Source organism: Canis lupus, chromosome 11, assembly GCF_003254725.2.
Source record: "Canis lupus dingo isolate Sandy chromosome 11, ASM325472v2, whole genome shotgun sequence".
In the NCBI taxonomy this organism is placed as follows: domain Eukaryota; kingdom Metazoa; phylum Chordata; class Mammalia; order Carnivora; family Canidae; genus Canis; species Canis lupus.
The window spans coordinates 59626295-59643440 of NC_064253.1; the positions used below are offsets into that span (position 1 = coordinate 59626295).

The following is a 17146-nucleotide window of genomic DNA, read 5'->3' on the forward strand; positions in this document are numbered from 1 at the left end:
CACCCCACCATGGTAGCCATTTCTCTCCCTAACCACATCTCCGCACTTCCTACCTTCTTAGACATGGTTTCTTTTCTGCCTTTACTTGTGGCGTTTGTTCCACCAGTCTTCAGGTTGATTTCTGGAGTATTTTGGATGATTTGATAGTTATCCAGTTGTATTCATGGTATGAGGTGAGTCTAGGGTCCTCTTATTCTGCTTCCATCTTCCCCGAAAATCTCAGAGGTAGGTTTTAGTTTATATCATTTTGTCCTCAAAATCTGTGTGGTAAAGTTGGATGAGACTTTTTGTTTTTCAAAATGGGAAATTGTGGGTTTGGAATGACTTAATCCAGAGTTTATTCCTAACTTAAGGATTCGATTTTCTTTTTGAATGCCTACTGTATCACAGCTATTTAATAATAACTGAGAAATTATGTTATAGCCCTCAAGGAGTTCATACTATAGTAATCAATTCTGTTGCTTTATTTACTCTTCTCAAGTAAATCTGTTCCTGCTTTTTGTTTTTGTTTTTGTTTTCTCTTGCATTTTGCCCTATTACGATATTCTAGCCACTGGAAAATTTTTTTTTAATTCAGTATTTTTACTTTACCCTTGCTTGAGAAATGTTGAGTTCTAAATTGTGTACATGCCACTGTATTTGGCAAAAGTAAGACAAATTAAATCTGCCCTTGAGATAAGATAATGATCATCATCATCTTGTTCTAGTATTTGCCACATTGAGTTTCCAGATCTCATGTTGAGTGATCAAGTACTAACAAACACTAAATAGTACTCCCTGTGTATCAGGCAACATTATAAGACTGTGCTGTCAAGTACAGTAGCCATATGTGGCTCTTTACATTTAATTAAGATAATTAGAGTTAAAAAAATAATTTACTCGATTGTACTAGTCATATTTCAAGGATTCTGTGACCACAAGTAGTTAACGGGTAACTGGGCAATGCAGATATAGAATATTTCTGTCATTTTATGATAACCTATTTTTAGGGCTTTAAATAATGAACTCCTTTCATCATTTAGCAACTGTATAATAGGTATATTGTTATCATCTGCAGTATACCGTTGTAGAAACTAACGTACAGAGTAGTTTAATAACTTGTGGGTAAATGGCAAAGCCCGGGATTTGAATTCAGGTTATCTGTTTTCACAGTTTGTGTTTTTAACCAAACCAAGAGACTGTATATATAATGCCTGTTGAGATATCACATGAATGAATCTTTTTCTAGGCCAAGAAAACAATAGCTAACAAAATGAATTCCATCAGCAAGTATCAAATTCCCCAGTATATACAATAAGAGGATTAGTATCTGTAATTGGAGGATAAAGAGAGATCAGATATTTTTAAATATGTAAGATAGAAGACACTTTTTAGATTTCATTGATTTGGATGTTCTTGAAGTTCCTTCTTTAGGGATGGCAAATACACATCCCTGTATCATATTACCAAAGTGCTCATAATACCATTGCTACTTGATCTTTGTATTCTCCCATCAAACCTAGAGTTTTCTTGCCAGTATAACTCAATCTTTTGTCACACAATTACAATTGCTTATAAAGTGAAATCAATTTTTCCTGCTTCCTCTGCTATATCAAAATTTAGGCCAGGTTATGATGCAGTAACAAATAGCACCCGAATCTCAATGGCTTCTAAAAAGTACCTACCGTAAGTAAGACTACTTTAGCTGTAGGTCATTTATGTCTGTTCAATGTTATTCTCATTCTGGAACCCAGGCTGAAGGGAAAATAGCTCCTACTTTGAACCTGCTTTTCTAATGGGAGAGGGAAAACAAATGGTGAATCATGTGCTGCTTTTTCAAGCTTACTTTCAAAAGAGGCACATTTTCCATTTCACTGGCCAGAGCAAATCACATGGCTAAGTTGATATCGGAGAGGAAAATGGCCCTGAGAGGGATGGGCCCAGAAGGAGCAGTGATTATTTTGAGTAAACAATTCACATCTGCTTAGAAGTATTTTCTTATCGACTATGTATGTCCTAAGATTCCAATGATAAAATGAACTCTGTATCTTTATAAGCTAACTATATAAGATTTACTATTGAACCTTTTCAAGTATAATTCTTTGAAAGTTATTTATTGTCTAAATATGTAGTAACCCAATGTCTAAGTCCTCTTAAAATTTGCTTTTATCAGGTGCTCGATCCCAGGCAGCTTCTATTTTAACCAAGTTTCAAGAGCTGAAAAATGTTCAAGATGAGCTGAGAATCAAGGAGAATGAGCTACAGAGTCTAGATGAGGAATTAGCAGGTCTTAAAAACACAGCTGAAAAGTAAGATTTCTGTCAGATTAAGTTGTATTTTTAAGTTTCTTTTTGGTCAACGATTTGTATGGTAGAAAAATGAAAGAATTTTATCTAAAGAATATAATTTCTGACTTTTCTCATAATATCCTTGGTATTATCTGAATAAATTGTGAGTTGATAACTTATCAGTTACTTACTTTTTTTCTGATAAATATAAGGTCTCTGTTATAAGAAAATAGGGAAAGCTAATTAAACAAGGAAGGAAAAAAAATCAGCCAAATATTTTTCTTTCCCTGTTAAGATATACTGTTAGCTTTCTCCTGGAATTGGTAGGGAAATCCATAGATACTCTGGAGGTTGATACCAGAGGATACTAAAGTCTCTGATTTGAAATGATATATAATGTAGCATCAATCAGATGTCAACATTAGCAGCATATGGCTGTCCTATAGATATTAAAGACTGCTGGGTTGCCTGCTGAGGAAGTACAGGAGTTCATGTCAGGAATTCACTGTTAAACTATTTCTAAAATTAAGAGTCAGACACTTAGAGTGTTTCTTCTCAATGGATGTGGATATAGATATATATGTGTACCTCTCAACATTACTTCTGTTTGTGTATGATATGGGTAAATACATATTTTTATTTTTTGAAATTGGGATCATGCTATTTAATATAACCTCTTTTTGTCAGTTAATGTTATTTACTACTGAGTGTCTCCTATGTGCCAAGTATTCTTCTAGGAGCAGGAATACAGCAGTGACCCAAACCGATAAATCTCTTCCTTCTTCTTGTGTGTGTGTGTGTGTATATATATATATGAAATCTGAGAAAATGCAATAAAAAAGTTAAATTGGTAAAACATATGTTAGGTAATGCTAAGTTCTAAGGGGGAAAATGTCACAAACTTTAAAAAGTACATTATTTGAAAGTTTCTAATTTTTTCCAGTCTGAAGATGACAAATGGGAACAGAGTTAAAATTAAAATCAAACAGTTTATTCAGAATTCATAATACTGAATAAAGGTTAAAATCTGTACATAGATAAACTTCAATATATATAAATTATTAGCATTTATCTTCTGAAATTATCAAAAGTTGGAATGGTGCCAAGACTTTTTAGAATATTATATATGTGGAAAGAGATGGGTCATAATCAAAGTGGCCATTCCAAGATAGAAATTGTATCAAGATGTCCACTTTCAAACATATACATGTAGAGCCTACTTTTACTTTCATTAACATAAATTACCAAAAAGTGAATGAACTTTTTTCTCTGTGAAAAAGATGGGAAGAACATTTCTGAGATCTGTGGAAGCTTTGGCAAGGCAATGAATTTGTAGTTGCACTTGACTTAGACTTAGAACTGTTAAATGATCCAATACCACTGAATAAAGTTATTTTGCAGAATTGTCTTGTAGGCTGATTATGGCATTGAAGTGAAGGAAAGAAAATAGATTTTTTTTTTTTTTTTTTTTTTTTTTTTTTTTTAGAAAATAGATTTTTAAAAATATGAGAGATGCCTCAGTAAGTAAAGTGTCTCACTCTTGATTTCAGCCCAGGTCTTGATCTCAGAGTTGTGAGTTCAAGCCCCATGTTAGGCTCCATGCAGGGTGTGGAGCCTACTTTAAAAAAAAAAAAAAATGAGAGTAGAAAGCCCTTCTTTCATGGACCATATTAAGAAAAAAGCTTATATCTTTTTTCAAGTTTCTACATCCCACATTTTTTTTTTTTTATTTTTTATTTTTATTTTTTAAGATTTAATTTATTTATTCATGAGAGACAGAGGCAGAGAAGCAGGCTCCATGTAGGGAGCCCGATGTGGGACTTGATCCTGGGACTCTGGGATCACACCCTGGGCTGAAGGCAGGTGCTAAACTGCTGAGCCACCCAGGGATCCCCTACACCCCACATTTTTAAATGAACTGAGAAATGGCTTGAGAATTATGGTTTTAATTGCTGTCAAGCATTCTTAGGCAAAAATACTTAGGTAGTATTTATGTTATATAAGTTGCTTCCTTCCTTTTTTACTCAGACCTCATGAATTTCTGGTGCCAACTGGAAATTTCACTACTGCTGAATTAGACAAATATTTTCCAAAGAAAGAATTTTCAGCAGCTAGAAATGGGCTAGAATTACAGGATTTGCAAGAAGAGTGTGCTATAATGTTTAAGTTCAGCACTGTGCCTTTTTAAACTATTGTCTCATTATAAAATATAGGGAACTTTGCTAATAACTTGAAAATGGAAACTGATAACCAGATTTCTGAAGTTTTGTGTGGTTGTTACATTTTAATGTATTTTTTTGGTAAGGAGCTACTGTGGACTCTTTCTTCTTGATACAAATCAGTAGGAGAGACCCTTTTTAAGGAAACCTATTTATTCCAAGGTTATTTTTAGTGTTTTCTAAAATTAAGAGTATTTCTATAGTTATTACCAGTATTGGTCATTTAGAGTCATTTACCTTAAGTGACCAAATCAGACTTGAATTTGATGCTTCAAAAACATGTCATCAAAGCTCTTCTTGTAACCAGTGGCATCTTATGTTGTTTATATTGTGAGTTTATATTAGTTTATATATAGTTTAAGTGCGTATCTCAAATATCAGAAAAGTTATAATCATTTATTGTAATCTTCTCTTTTTCTAAGGTATCGCCAACTAAAACAGCAGTGGGAAATGAAAACTGAAGAGGCAGATTTATTACAAACCAAGCTCCAGCAAAGTTCATATCATAAGCAACAAGAAGAATTAGATGCTCTTAAAAAAACCATTGGTAAGATAAAAACATTCTCTGTTTAATCTATTTCTGTTAACTTTATATATTTTAGATCTTATATCTATTTGATCACCCTAAATATTTTAATTATTATATTATCATAAATTGACTATATGCACATGGGTTTATTTCTGGGCTCTCTTTTGTTCCATTGATCGATGTGGTCTGTTTTTAATACCAATTCCATATGGTGTTGATTACATTAGCTTTGTATTATAGTTTAAATCAAGGAGTATGATTTCCTCACCTTTGTTATTCTATCTCAAGATAGCTTTGGCTATTCAGGGTCTTTTATGGTTCCATACAGATTTTAGGATTGTTTTATTTCTGAAAAAAAATGCCATTAGAATTTTGGTAAGGATTTCAACAAATCTGCAGATTGCTTCGGGTAGTATGGACATTTTAATAATATTCTCCCAATCCATGAGCATGGCATATCTTTCCAGTTATTTGCGTCTTCAATTTCTTTTATCAGTGCTTTATAGTTTTCCGTGTACAGGTCTTTCTACCTCCTTGGTTAAATTTATTCCTAGGTATTTACTTTTTTTTCTTTTTTAATTTACTCTTTTTGATGCAATTATAAATAAGATTGTTTTCTTAATTTCTCTGATAGTTCATTATTAGTATATAGAAGTGCAACAGATTTTTGTACATTGATTTTATACCTTACTACAAATTCATTGAATTTGTCTCTTAGTTCTGACAGTTTTTTAGTAGCGTCTTTAGGGTTATCTGCAAATAGAGATAGTTTAACTCCTTTCTTCTGTGGATGCGTTTGTTTGGTTTCTTTTTTTCTCCTCATTGCTCTGACTAGGACTTCTAGTACTATGTTGAGTAAAAATGGCAAGAGTCATCCTTGTCTAGTTTCTGATCTTAGAGGATAAACTTTCAGCTTCTCAGTGTTGAGTGTGATGTTAGTGTGGGCTTGTCTTGTATGGCCTTTTATGTTGAGATACATTTCATTTATACCTACTTTGTTGAGTTTTATTATAAATCGTTGTTGAAATTGGTCTAATGCTTTTCCTGTATCTATCGAAAACATGCTCTTTATTCTTCATTTGGTTTAATGTGTTATAACACATTGATTGCAGAAGTTAAACTAGCCTTTCATCCTTGGGATAAATCCACTTGATCGTAGTATATTATCCTTCAAATGTATAATTTAATTCAGGTTACTAATATTTGCTAAAGATTTTTGGGTCTGTGTTCATCAGGGTTATTAGGCTGTAATTTTTTTCCCCCCCTCTGGTGTCCTTGTCTGGTTTTGATACCAGGGTAATGCTGGCCTTAGGAGTTTCAGAGTGCCCTCCTCTTCTGTTTTTTGAAAGACTTTGAGGATAGGTATTAAATCTTTGAATGTTTGATAGAATTCACCAGTAAAGTCCTCTGGTCCAGGACTCCAGTTTAAGAGGTTTTTGATTACTGATTCAGTCTCCTTACTAGTAATTGGTCTGTTCAGATTTTCTGTTTCTCATGATTCAGTCTTTGTAGGCAGTAGGTTTCTAGGAATTAATCTGTTTCTTCTGGGTTATTCTATTTGTTGACATATAATTATTCATAATAGTCTCTTGGGATCCTTTGTATTTCTGTGGTGTCAGTTATAATGTCTCCCTTGTTTTTCTGATTTTGAGTCCTTTCTTATACTTAGACTAGCTTAAAGTTGGTCAGTTCCATCTTTCTAAGAACTAGCTTTTACTTTCATTGATCTTTTCTATTATTTTTTGGTTTCTTTCATTTTACTTTTCCTCCTTCCTTTTAACCTTGAGCTTTTGTTTTTTGCTTGTTTTTAGTTCCTTTACGTGTAAGGTGGTAGATTGAGATTTTTCTTATTTCTTGACGTAGGCAGTTATCACTATAAACTTTGCTCTTAGAACTGCTTTGCTGCATCCCATTAAGTTTTATATCCTATTTCCATTTTCATTTGTATTTTTAAATTTTTTTCTTTGATTTCTTACAGTAATATTATACACTGAAAAGCAGTATAGGACATTGTATAGCCATGATCTCCAGGGTTATAGTTGTATCTACATTCTAAAACAGTGTATAGCAGTTGTAATAGTAATGTGCTCATTTTGATCTTGCTTTTATTTTTTTTCCTTATAAATTAGAGCTATTTTTTCTATGCTTCATCCTAGACATGTTTTCACATATTCTCTACCTTAAGAAAAGGCATAAATAAGCAAAGAATACAACATAAGCTTATTTATGAAATTAACTGTAATCTTTTTGGCAACTAAGTAAAAGGAAAAATACCATAGTTATACTGTTGATTCTGGTTTAGGAAGCATCTTAAAGGTACACTAAAAGGATGGCTTGTGATCTTTTAAATAAGTTACAAGTAAAGTTTATGTTACTCAGATTTCATATGCTTGGAAGTACTTTCTTCACGGATCTGTAGATAATTCAAGTAGGCTCTTAGGTAGGATCTGTGTTTCAATATAACATTTCTAGGATAAGGTTGGAACAGTTAATTTTTTTAAATTTTAGCTTCCAATTTTTCAGACCATTTCTTCTATTAAAAGGTGAATTTAATAAGACATTTATAAACCATTACCTATAACTGCTAATTGTTGGAGGAACTCATTTAGTCACATTTGCCTGCTTTATGATACAGAGGAAAGTGAGGAGACCTTAAAAAACACCAAAGAAATTCAGAAAAAAGCAGAAGAAAAATATGAGGTACTGGAGAATAAAATGAAAAATGCAGAGGCTGAGAGAGACCGAGAACTGAAGGATGCTCAGAAAAAACTGGATTTTGCCAAAACAAAAGCAGATGCTTCTAGTAAGAAAATGAAAGAAAAACAACAGGTAATAAATAACCTTTCTTGAAGTGGAAACCAACTTTTTATCATCAATACAAAGCTGAAGATGGTAGAGCATATTTGATGGCCTTACTCATCAGTATTCACAAAGTATCTAAAGCACACTATGCTTCTTTAGGAGATAAATTATGTATCTTCTAAGTCAAATTAAAACATTTTGCTGAAAACCTTGTAATGGAGGGTCATAATTATAAGGATGGGTTGCATAGTCTTGCTAATTTTAAAGAGCGAGCAAAATTACCTTATTGTAAATGCTTTGCGCAAGAGTAGACCAAAGCTTCTATTATGTAGTAGAGCTGTGTCATGTCAGCTTGAGTTTTGACATTTCTATTTAGTGATCATCCATTTGGTGAATGGATGCTGTGAAAATTGATACAGGACAAAGCATGTCACATTTATAAAGTGCCATTCAGTTGTAAACTGGTGATATCTGATTTTACCCTTTGGATAGTGCCAAAGTTGGAATTTGAACCTAGCCTTTTCTGTCTATTTTAAAGACAGCTCTGAATCACTTTTCTATACAATTTTATTTAAATCTATTTTTCTTCATATTCTGTCATTAAATGCTTGCACAAAGTATTTTCTAATGAACTAAAAGGTTTAATGGGAAAGAAGAAAATTGAGAAACTAGTTTTTTTTTTGACATTGCATAATTATGTTTTTAAAAAGCATTTTTCCTCTGCTAGTTTATCTCTTATGTAGAATTCTATATTTTTCTCTAGGAATAAACGGATAAAGGAAATAGCTTATGCTAAGTTATTTAAACTATATGTGATTTTTTTTTTTTTTTAAGTGTAGGAAAATAAATTTCCTTTCTCTTTTAGGGGAAACCACTTACATGTGTTCTGGTAGTTGAATAATGAAGCTGTGGGTCTTACTTGCATGAGAATCTTACTAATTTTGCTGAGATATATGTATTCATTTTTCAGTAGTTAATAGCCTGTTGAATGTGTAGATAATGTTTTTTTCTAGGAAGTTGAAGCTATCACCCTGGAGCTGGAAGAGCTCAAGAGAGAGCACACATCCTATAAACAACAGCTTGAAGCTGTAAATGAAGCTATCAAATCCTATGAAGTACAGATTGAAGCAATGGCAGTAGAGGTGGCTAAAAATAAGGTAACGTTTACTTACTATATTGGATAAATAGCAAATGTGAATCTACTTATGAAATGTTGGCTAGAAGATGTTTGACTCCAAGAGGTCTTGCTCTCTTGATTCTTGTCTTGATGAGAGCCAAAACAGTGATTACTGTGATCCAGAAAGAGTCCTGAAATTATAATACTAATTGTTTTAGTCTGGCTCTACTCTGAAGACAAATTATACAGTAATTCGAGCAGGCAAAGTTTAAATTAAAAATTCACTACAAAAAAAAAAAAAAAAAAAAAAAAAAAATTCACTACAGTAGGAATTTGGAATGATGTGGGATTGATCACTAAAGAGAAAAGAGAATGCAAAATGATAAAGGAACAGCAGATACAGGGAATAGCCATTATGACCCATAGGACTGAGAAGTACTCCTCCGATGGAAGAAACAAATCTGGAAAACAGCCCCATTGCACTTGCTCTTAATTCTTTTGATGACTTAATTCAAGTTTTTTGTTTTTTTTTAATATTTTATTTGAGAGAGAGTGAGCACAAGCAGGGGGAGGAGGGGCAGAGAGAGAGGGAGAAGCAAACTCCCCACTGAGTGGGAAGCCCAAAGTGCAACTCGATCCCAGGACCCTGGGATCATGACCTGAGCTGAAGGTAGACACTTAACCGACTGAGCCATTCAGGCACCCAAGTTTTGTTTTTAACACATTGTCAAATCAATAGAATAACATTTTTAACTACTTTTTTTGAAAAAATGCTTCTCAGCTCTGTTTTGTGATGATTAGATTTTCTAGATTTGTTCAGTTTCTATTTTGTCTCCAAAGTAAATTTTAGTTGTTAAAGATATTTTATTTAATATGTCTTAATCTTATATTTTTTATTTTATATGAAATATTTTCCATATTTTATGCTGTCTTTCATGGATCTCATGTTGGAGAATTTTTTTAAAAATTCGATAACATGTTTCTAAAGATAAAGATAAATGTGAAAATAAGCTACTCCTTTCTCAATCTAAATGAAATCAAAGTCCAAACATATACATATTTCCATTTTTCTTTATGGAAAAGTATAGAATGGATCACTTCGTTCTTAAAGGTGGTTCTTTCAGGCTCTTCATTCTAAATTGTTTCCTCTCTTTGATAAGAATAGCAAAGGACACTCCCCAGAGGCTAAGAAAAGAAACTGCCTACTAAATAATTAGACAAAACTAAAATTTCATTTCTGCTCAACCTTAGTGACAATTTCCTATCATTATAAAAAAGATTAAAATAGTCAAAATTGCAATGCAATTTTTAACCTGTAAGCATGAGAAAATCTTCATAAACATGTTTTTTTTTTTTTTTTAAGATATGGTGTTAGTTAATAGGCCTGTATCTGTTATTTTTCCCTCTGGTTAATATCACCAAACTATTTTTCACTTTCTTTTCTTGTTCTTCAAATGTTTCAAAAAGCTAAAATATCTTTAGGTTTTTATATGAATGCCCTGATTTATTTTCCTTCCTCAGAAGATCTCTAATGACACAGATTAAACATTTTAGGAAATTAAAGCACTTTGAGCACATTCAATAACCTAACCATAACATTAAGTGTTCTTTGTTGCTCAAAATGATCATTTTGTAATGAGCATGCCTAAAAAACTGCTACACTTTTTTTTTTTTAAGATTTTATTAATTTATTCATAGAGATGCAGAGAGAGAGAGAGAGAGAGAGGCAGAGACATAGGCAGAGGGAGAAGCAGGCTCCTTGCAGACAGCCTGACATGGGACTCGATCCAGGGTCTCCAGGATCACGCCCTGGGCTGCAGGCGGCACTAAACCGCTGCGCCACCGGGGCTGCCCTTACTTGTGCTTTTCATCACAAAGAACCACCCTTCTACCTTTCTCTTCCTCAGAGGCTTGTAGCAGATTGTCCTACTTAGGTTTTCCCTGTACCCAAACATGAGTTGAACTGGTTTTTTTGGTTTAAACATTTAATGTGATTTAAGATCTAGGATGAACGAAAGGGGTTTGTGGAGCAGGGGGTTGTTGATAGACTGAATTGCAGTTTTAATTACCACTTTGAGGATTGAATGAGTAGCTTCAGCCTTGGGAAGTAGGAGGATAATAAAAGTCAAAGCAAGAAACTTTTTCTTTGTGTCACAGATCTATTTGTTCAAAAAAGTTTCTCTTTTCTTTTTCTCCTTTGACCCCTGTGCTGGAACCAAACATTATGACCTTCCATTGTCACTGGTAAAAATAGCTTATATCTATAAAAGGGAAGAGTAGAAAGCACCAACCTGCAAACTCTTGATAAATGATATTTGGGGATCTGTCATATTGTCTTCTTGTTAACTACTAAAAAATGCCACCTTTTTGAGACCTCAAAAGTCAGATTCCTATAATCCCTGCAAGTTGATCCCAACTAAACTGTACCCAGCAGAAACTTTGTCACTTCCAGCATGAATACTGCATCCCATCTTTTTTCTAGTAGTAAAACAAGTTTTCTCCTGTATATAAATTAGTCATTTTAATGGGGATGTAAAATATAGAGGGTTAGGTGACCATCTGCCTCTAAACATATTTCTATCTTGCCCAAAAGTTTGTTAGATGATCTTTTAATAAACTAAAAATATGTCCACAGCACCTTGCTATATGTTGTCTTTGAATTATTTGTTTCAGGAGTCTGTAAATAAAGCTCAAGAAGAGGTGACCAAACAAAAAGAAGTGATAATAGCCCAAGACAATGTAATTAAAGCTAAATATGCCGAAGTAGCAGTACATAAGGAACAAAACAATGATTCTCAGCTTAAAATTAAGGAATTGGACCACAACATCAGCAAACATAAACGGGAAGCTGAAGATGCTGCTTCGAAGGCACGTTTGTGTTGTTTATTTTTACCCGTAATCAGATTTTTGCTTCTGAGTTGTTGAAATATTCTGGTAAACTGCTCAATGAGGAATTCAGTATAAATGGCAGAACTGCTGTGTAACATAATTTTGAGGCTTACAGCTATTTTGAAGGCTTCTCAGCAATGTTCCTTTTCACCAAATAGGATAAATGTTTTGTTTCTAAATTTCAGGTATTTATTCCTATCTCCAACATGTTTTCACCAAATAGTGTTTTTTCATGGAACTGACCATTTTTTAATCTGTAAATATTCATAGACCTATTAATAGATCAGTACTAATAATATATATTGTTTACCTTATTTCAAAATGAATTGGAAACTCACAGAAATACATATACAGGCAAATTCTAAAAGAAGGACTTCATTGGCTTCCGGATGTCCTTGTGAGAATCAGTCAATTTTGCAGCCTCATCTGAAATCTGATGTTTTGCCTACCAGCTATCTTTTTGCAGTTATCTCAGTTTTTTGGTCACTCTTAAAGTTTCTTCCTTCTTTGTATCACAATGTCTTAAGTACTTTAAAGAGAATACATACTTTTGCAGAAATTCATGCTTGGTTAAGAGGCTGCACTGATGAAGTCTTAGTAACTCACCCATTATGTTTTCTGAGGAGTGTGTAATAGTTTGGTGTCTTTTAAATCTTTGTTAGCATCTTGAAAGTAGAAGAGATTTAACTTCAGAAAACTCAGAGTATACAAAATAGTTACCCCACCCTCTGAAAGAGCCATGTGTTCCTGTTCAGGTTCATTACTGAGTTTTAAAAGAAATGTTGTTTTTTTTTTTTTTTTTTTTTTTCATAGCCACATCATTAGTATCCTAATTTATTACTGATTTCCTTTTAGCCTGGTAGCCTAATATTAGTGGATTCACTGAAATATTACCAATGTTAATATTACTGTTATCATCCTGAAATAACAAAAAAAGATACATTTTTTTGCTAATTGAAAATGCTAGTAGTGGTGATTGCTGGGGGATTTTATTTATAGTTAAGGAGGTGAAAAGGAGATTTGCAGATAGAACTGCTAAAAAGTCAAGGATTCTTTGAAGTATATGGTTTATCAAATACTTATTGAATACCATCTAGTATCAGATGGTAGGCAAGGCACTAGAGATAAGGCTAAGTAACCTGTACCCAGAATCACTTCCTAGAGCTGATGGATCAGCGGGAAGTTTGACTGGAAGTGATCATCTTTAGAGCCTGGAGGAGAGACCATACCCCTGGAATTAATAAGGATAAACAAATTGACAAGGATTAGATTTTACCAGTAAACACCAGCCTAAACAATTTTAGTTGAGAAAGTCTCCTTAAGCACCATAATTTAAAATTTTTAACTGTTTATATTATATAAAGTATACTGCTGTGCTTTATCAAAAGAGTGGCTAAGAAAATGGAGTCACATTTAGGGCATCTTTTTATTCATCTAATAATTCTCAGAATTAATCAGTTCATCAGGATTAGGCTTGCACAAATTTACTAAGTCTATGCCTTACGTATTCCCATAAGAATCCTAACTTTCATAAGTTTTGTGTGTTTTTGTTTTGTTTTAATTCATGAGAGGCAGAGAGAGAAGCAGGCTCCCCATAGGGAGCCTGATGCAGCACTTGATCCCCGGACCCGTGGACCATAACCTGAGCCAAAGGCAGACATTCAACCAAAGAGCCACCCTGAGGTTCCCTCACAAGTTGTTTTTGAAGCCATTGCTTGAGTTTGATACAATCTGAAGGAGCCTTATCTGACTTATATTTTATTCTAATGGAAATGTTTCACATATACTTTATACTTGCCTGAGCTGGCTGGTTCTCCTAATGCTTAAGTAATAGGAAGATATTTTTTCTATACAACATCTTTTTTTTGAGCCTATCCTCCAGGTAAAAATATAGATTTACTATTAACAGTGAGCCTCATTTTTATGAAGGAGTCGTTGATTTAAGATTACTAAATATTTAAGAAACTTTTTTAAAAAAGATTTATTTATTTGAGAGAGCATGCACAAGCAGGAGGAGGGCAGAAGGGGAGGGAGAGAATCCTCAAGTAGACTCTCTGCTGAGTTTGGAGCCCATAGTGGGGCTCAGTCTCAGGGTCCTGAGATCATGACTTGAGCAAAAACCAAGAGTCTGGAGGCTTAATCAACTGAGCCACCCAGGCACCCCAAGAAACTGGTTTTTAAATGTCCATTTGTAAACAATGATAGATGCTTCTATTATCCTCTGTAACTAGGTCTCCAAAATGTTGAAAGACTATGACTGGATTAATGCAGAGAAACACCTTTTTGGGCAACCTAATAGCGCCTATGATTTTAAAACCAACAACCCAAAAGAAGCTGGACAGAGACTTCAGAAATTGCAAGAAATGAAGGAGAAACTGGGGAGAAATGTCAACATGAGAGCTATGAATGTTCTAACAGAAGCTGAAGAGCGGGTAAACCCTTTTCCTTTGGCCACCTGAGTAGCATTGATGGCTCTCTGTGACCGTTGCAGCAAATATTAGCAAATTTTCTGCTTGATGCCTTTGATACTGGATTTTTTTCTGTTTTCCCTTTCTCTCTTTTCAGTTCGTATTACATTGTTTTGCATTATCAGTTATTTATATATTCTTTTGTACCTTGAATAACTTTTCTATTGGCTTTGCCATAAACATATTGTACCCTTTTCTTATTCTCTGTGTACATAAAAACAAGTTTGTTCTGGTTACCTCCTCATATTTCTATCCTTTCTTTCACTTGCCTTGAAAGGGCTTTGAAAAATAAGGTGTACTCAGCTATCTGCCTCCTTACCATTCATTCCATAGCTATTGTCTCCCTTTTGACTCAAGGGTGTCCTGGAACCATTACATAATAATGACTAATATTGTTATATGCATAGCCACTCATTAATTAACTTGTAAATCCAGCTGCATCTTCTGTTTTAATGCTCACTTACTTGATAATGTTATCCATCTCCCCAACCCTGACAAAACTTTTAAAATCTGCCATGTTACTAGAAAAATCTACAGGGGAAAGCAATCCATATTCTTGACAGCTCCATAGGAAATAGCAGTCTGAGTAGTTTTATATTATGCCATATACCTTCTTTAAATTTGCAAAATTCTGTTTGAATTTGTATCATAGAATTATGAGAGCTCTTTAAAAGTGGTAATACTTATGAGCTCAATTACTTTTAAGAAATTTTTCTATAATGGGTCTTTTTTGTAATTGTTATTGACATTAGTATCTACAAAGAATCTATATTATGTTAGATGCCAAATAGGCTAATAATGTTCATGTTGTGATCTATCTATAAAATGTTCCTGCTGGATTTTATTTCTCCATTAAAGCTTTGCAATATATGCCATATATGTGGAAGAAAATCTGGTCTGAATTTGAGCTGCATATGATCATGAAATTTATTCACTTCTTTGTTTTTATTAGATATGATAACTGGGTCTAATATTTCTTTAAAAGAATTTGCCAGCTCCCATTTCCTTACCAGAGGGGGGAAGGCTCTGTTGTTGATAAGCAAGGTGGCCTTTTGTTTTGTTGTATTTTGTGTCTGTCCACATGAGAAACTACATGGAATTATGCAAGGAATAAGAGAAAATTATAGAGAGGAAGTCTTAGGAGCTTGGCCATAAAGCAGAGAGACAGCAAGGGGACATGAGCAGGATTGGCTGGAATTTTTAAAGAATTTGAAACCTCCTTTGAGGCTTTGAGGAGAAATGAATTGAGGATTTTTAGAAAGTTCTGCTGCTACTCATGGTGTAATTATCCCTTTGCAGCCTCCCTCAATTTTTTTTATCAGTGAGTTTCTACATTAACCAGGAAAGACCACTCTGAAGATATGATACTTGAGGCACCAATTATGTCAGATACAGAGAAGAAAGAAGAATGCAGAGGCTAATGCATTCTAGGAAGAGAGAAGAATGCAGAGGCTGTAAGGCTATAATGAGCTTATTATGTTCAAGGAACTGAAAAAGCTGGAGACTGGGGAGAAGTGGGATACCAAAAAATCAGAGAGAAGTAAGGGCCAAATTATGTAGGGCTTGTATATAATGGTGAGGAATTGAAATTTTGTGTCACTGCTGAGACTGACTTTAAGAAGAAAGCATGCCAGGGCTACTTTTGAGTTTACATAAGACATTTTCTTTTTTGCCTTGGCTGCTAGAAAGCTCTGGTGGGGGTATTAGTGGAATCAGAATACGTCAGGAGCTCATCCTATAAATTCTCAATAATAGCAACTTAACTTTGCATATAGGTGATATATTTACTTTCTTCATGATTTGGTTTACATCATGACTCTTAATGCAGTATACCTTTCTGGTAAACAGGAGTATGTATATTATATATAAAAATTAAACCTCTATTCCTGACTGAATTCTAGAATATAAGGAAAATTTTATATTTTTCTAATTAAGTATGATTTTTTTTAATCTTACTAGTATAATGACCTGATGAAGAAGAAAAGAATTGTAGAAAATGACAAATCCAAAATCCTTGCAACTATAGAAGACCTTGACCAGAAGAAAAACCAAGCCCTAAATATTGCTTGGCAAAAGGTATTTGAACCAAAAATATTGCCATTTATTCTCTATGAGGCAAGTATGAAGAATATTGTCAATAGGTTTATACGCTAAGATGAATTTGAAATGATTTGTGTTTGAATGAGACACACATTCACACCTTAATTAAAACCTCCTTGACTTTTAAATGCATTTGTCCTTTTAGACTTACCTACTACTGATTTGCAAAGGTAATAAGTTTGTGTTCCTTCATCATACTCTTAGTCTACTTCTCTGGGTCCTAACTTATATTAAATTTCTAACTTTCTAACTTTCTAGATTTATTTTTCATTCTTACCTTCAAAATACTATTTATCTGAAACCTTAGATTCTGTCCAATATCTGCCATACCCCACTCACCTTCTGCTTGAAGCTAGAAGCATTCTCAGATTTGCATTGGGAAGCTCTGATCACTGGAAAGCACCTCCCAAGGACTCCTTTGGTTGGTTCTAACTTCCTTGGTTTCTCTTGCCTAGACTCAGAGAGGTCAAATATTCCTTCTCAGAGCATTTCTCTATCTAAAGATTGGCATATTCCCTACCACTTATTTATTCATGAGTGACATAGAGAGAGAGGCAGAGACATAGGCAGAGGGAGAAGCGATTTCTCCCTGGGGAACTTGATGTGGGATTCAGTCCTTAGGACCTTGGGATCCCATCTGAGCTGAAGGCAGACGCTCAACCACTGAGCCACCCAGGCATTCCTCACTTAGAAGTTATTAATTGCATTTCAAAATTCATAGTTATGCATTTTGTAGGTTTTTAGTGAAGCATTTT

At 33.9% G+C, this 17146-nt stretch overlaps 1 protein-coding gene across 3 annotated transcripts in view; it reads left to right on the top strand.

The window, feature by feature from the left end:
- SMC2 (structural maintenance of chromosomes 2) overlaps nt 1-17146 on the top strand; it is a 63417-nt gene that overhangs the window by 33042 nt on the left and 13229 nt on the right. For all 3 annotated transcript variants that reach the window (XM_049116334.1, XM_025432376.3, XM_025432377.3), the window contains exons 16-22: nt 2153-2288; nt 4909-5033; nt 7651-7844; nt 8831-8974; nt 11608-11802; nt 14055-14255; nt 16251-16367. In XM_049116334.1, the coding sequence (XP_048972291.1) occupies nt 2153-2288; nt 4909-5033; nt 7651-7844; nt 8831-8974; nt 11608-11802; nt 14055-14255; nt 16251-16367 (1112 nt within the window). The remainder of the gene's footprint in view (nt 1-2152; nt 2289-4908; nt 5034-7650; nt 7845-8830; nt 8975-11607; nt 11803-14054; nt 14256-16250; nt 16368-17146) is intronic.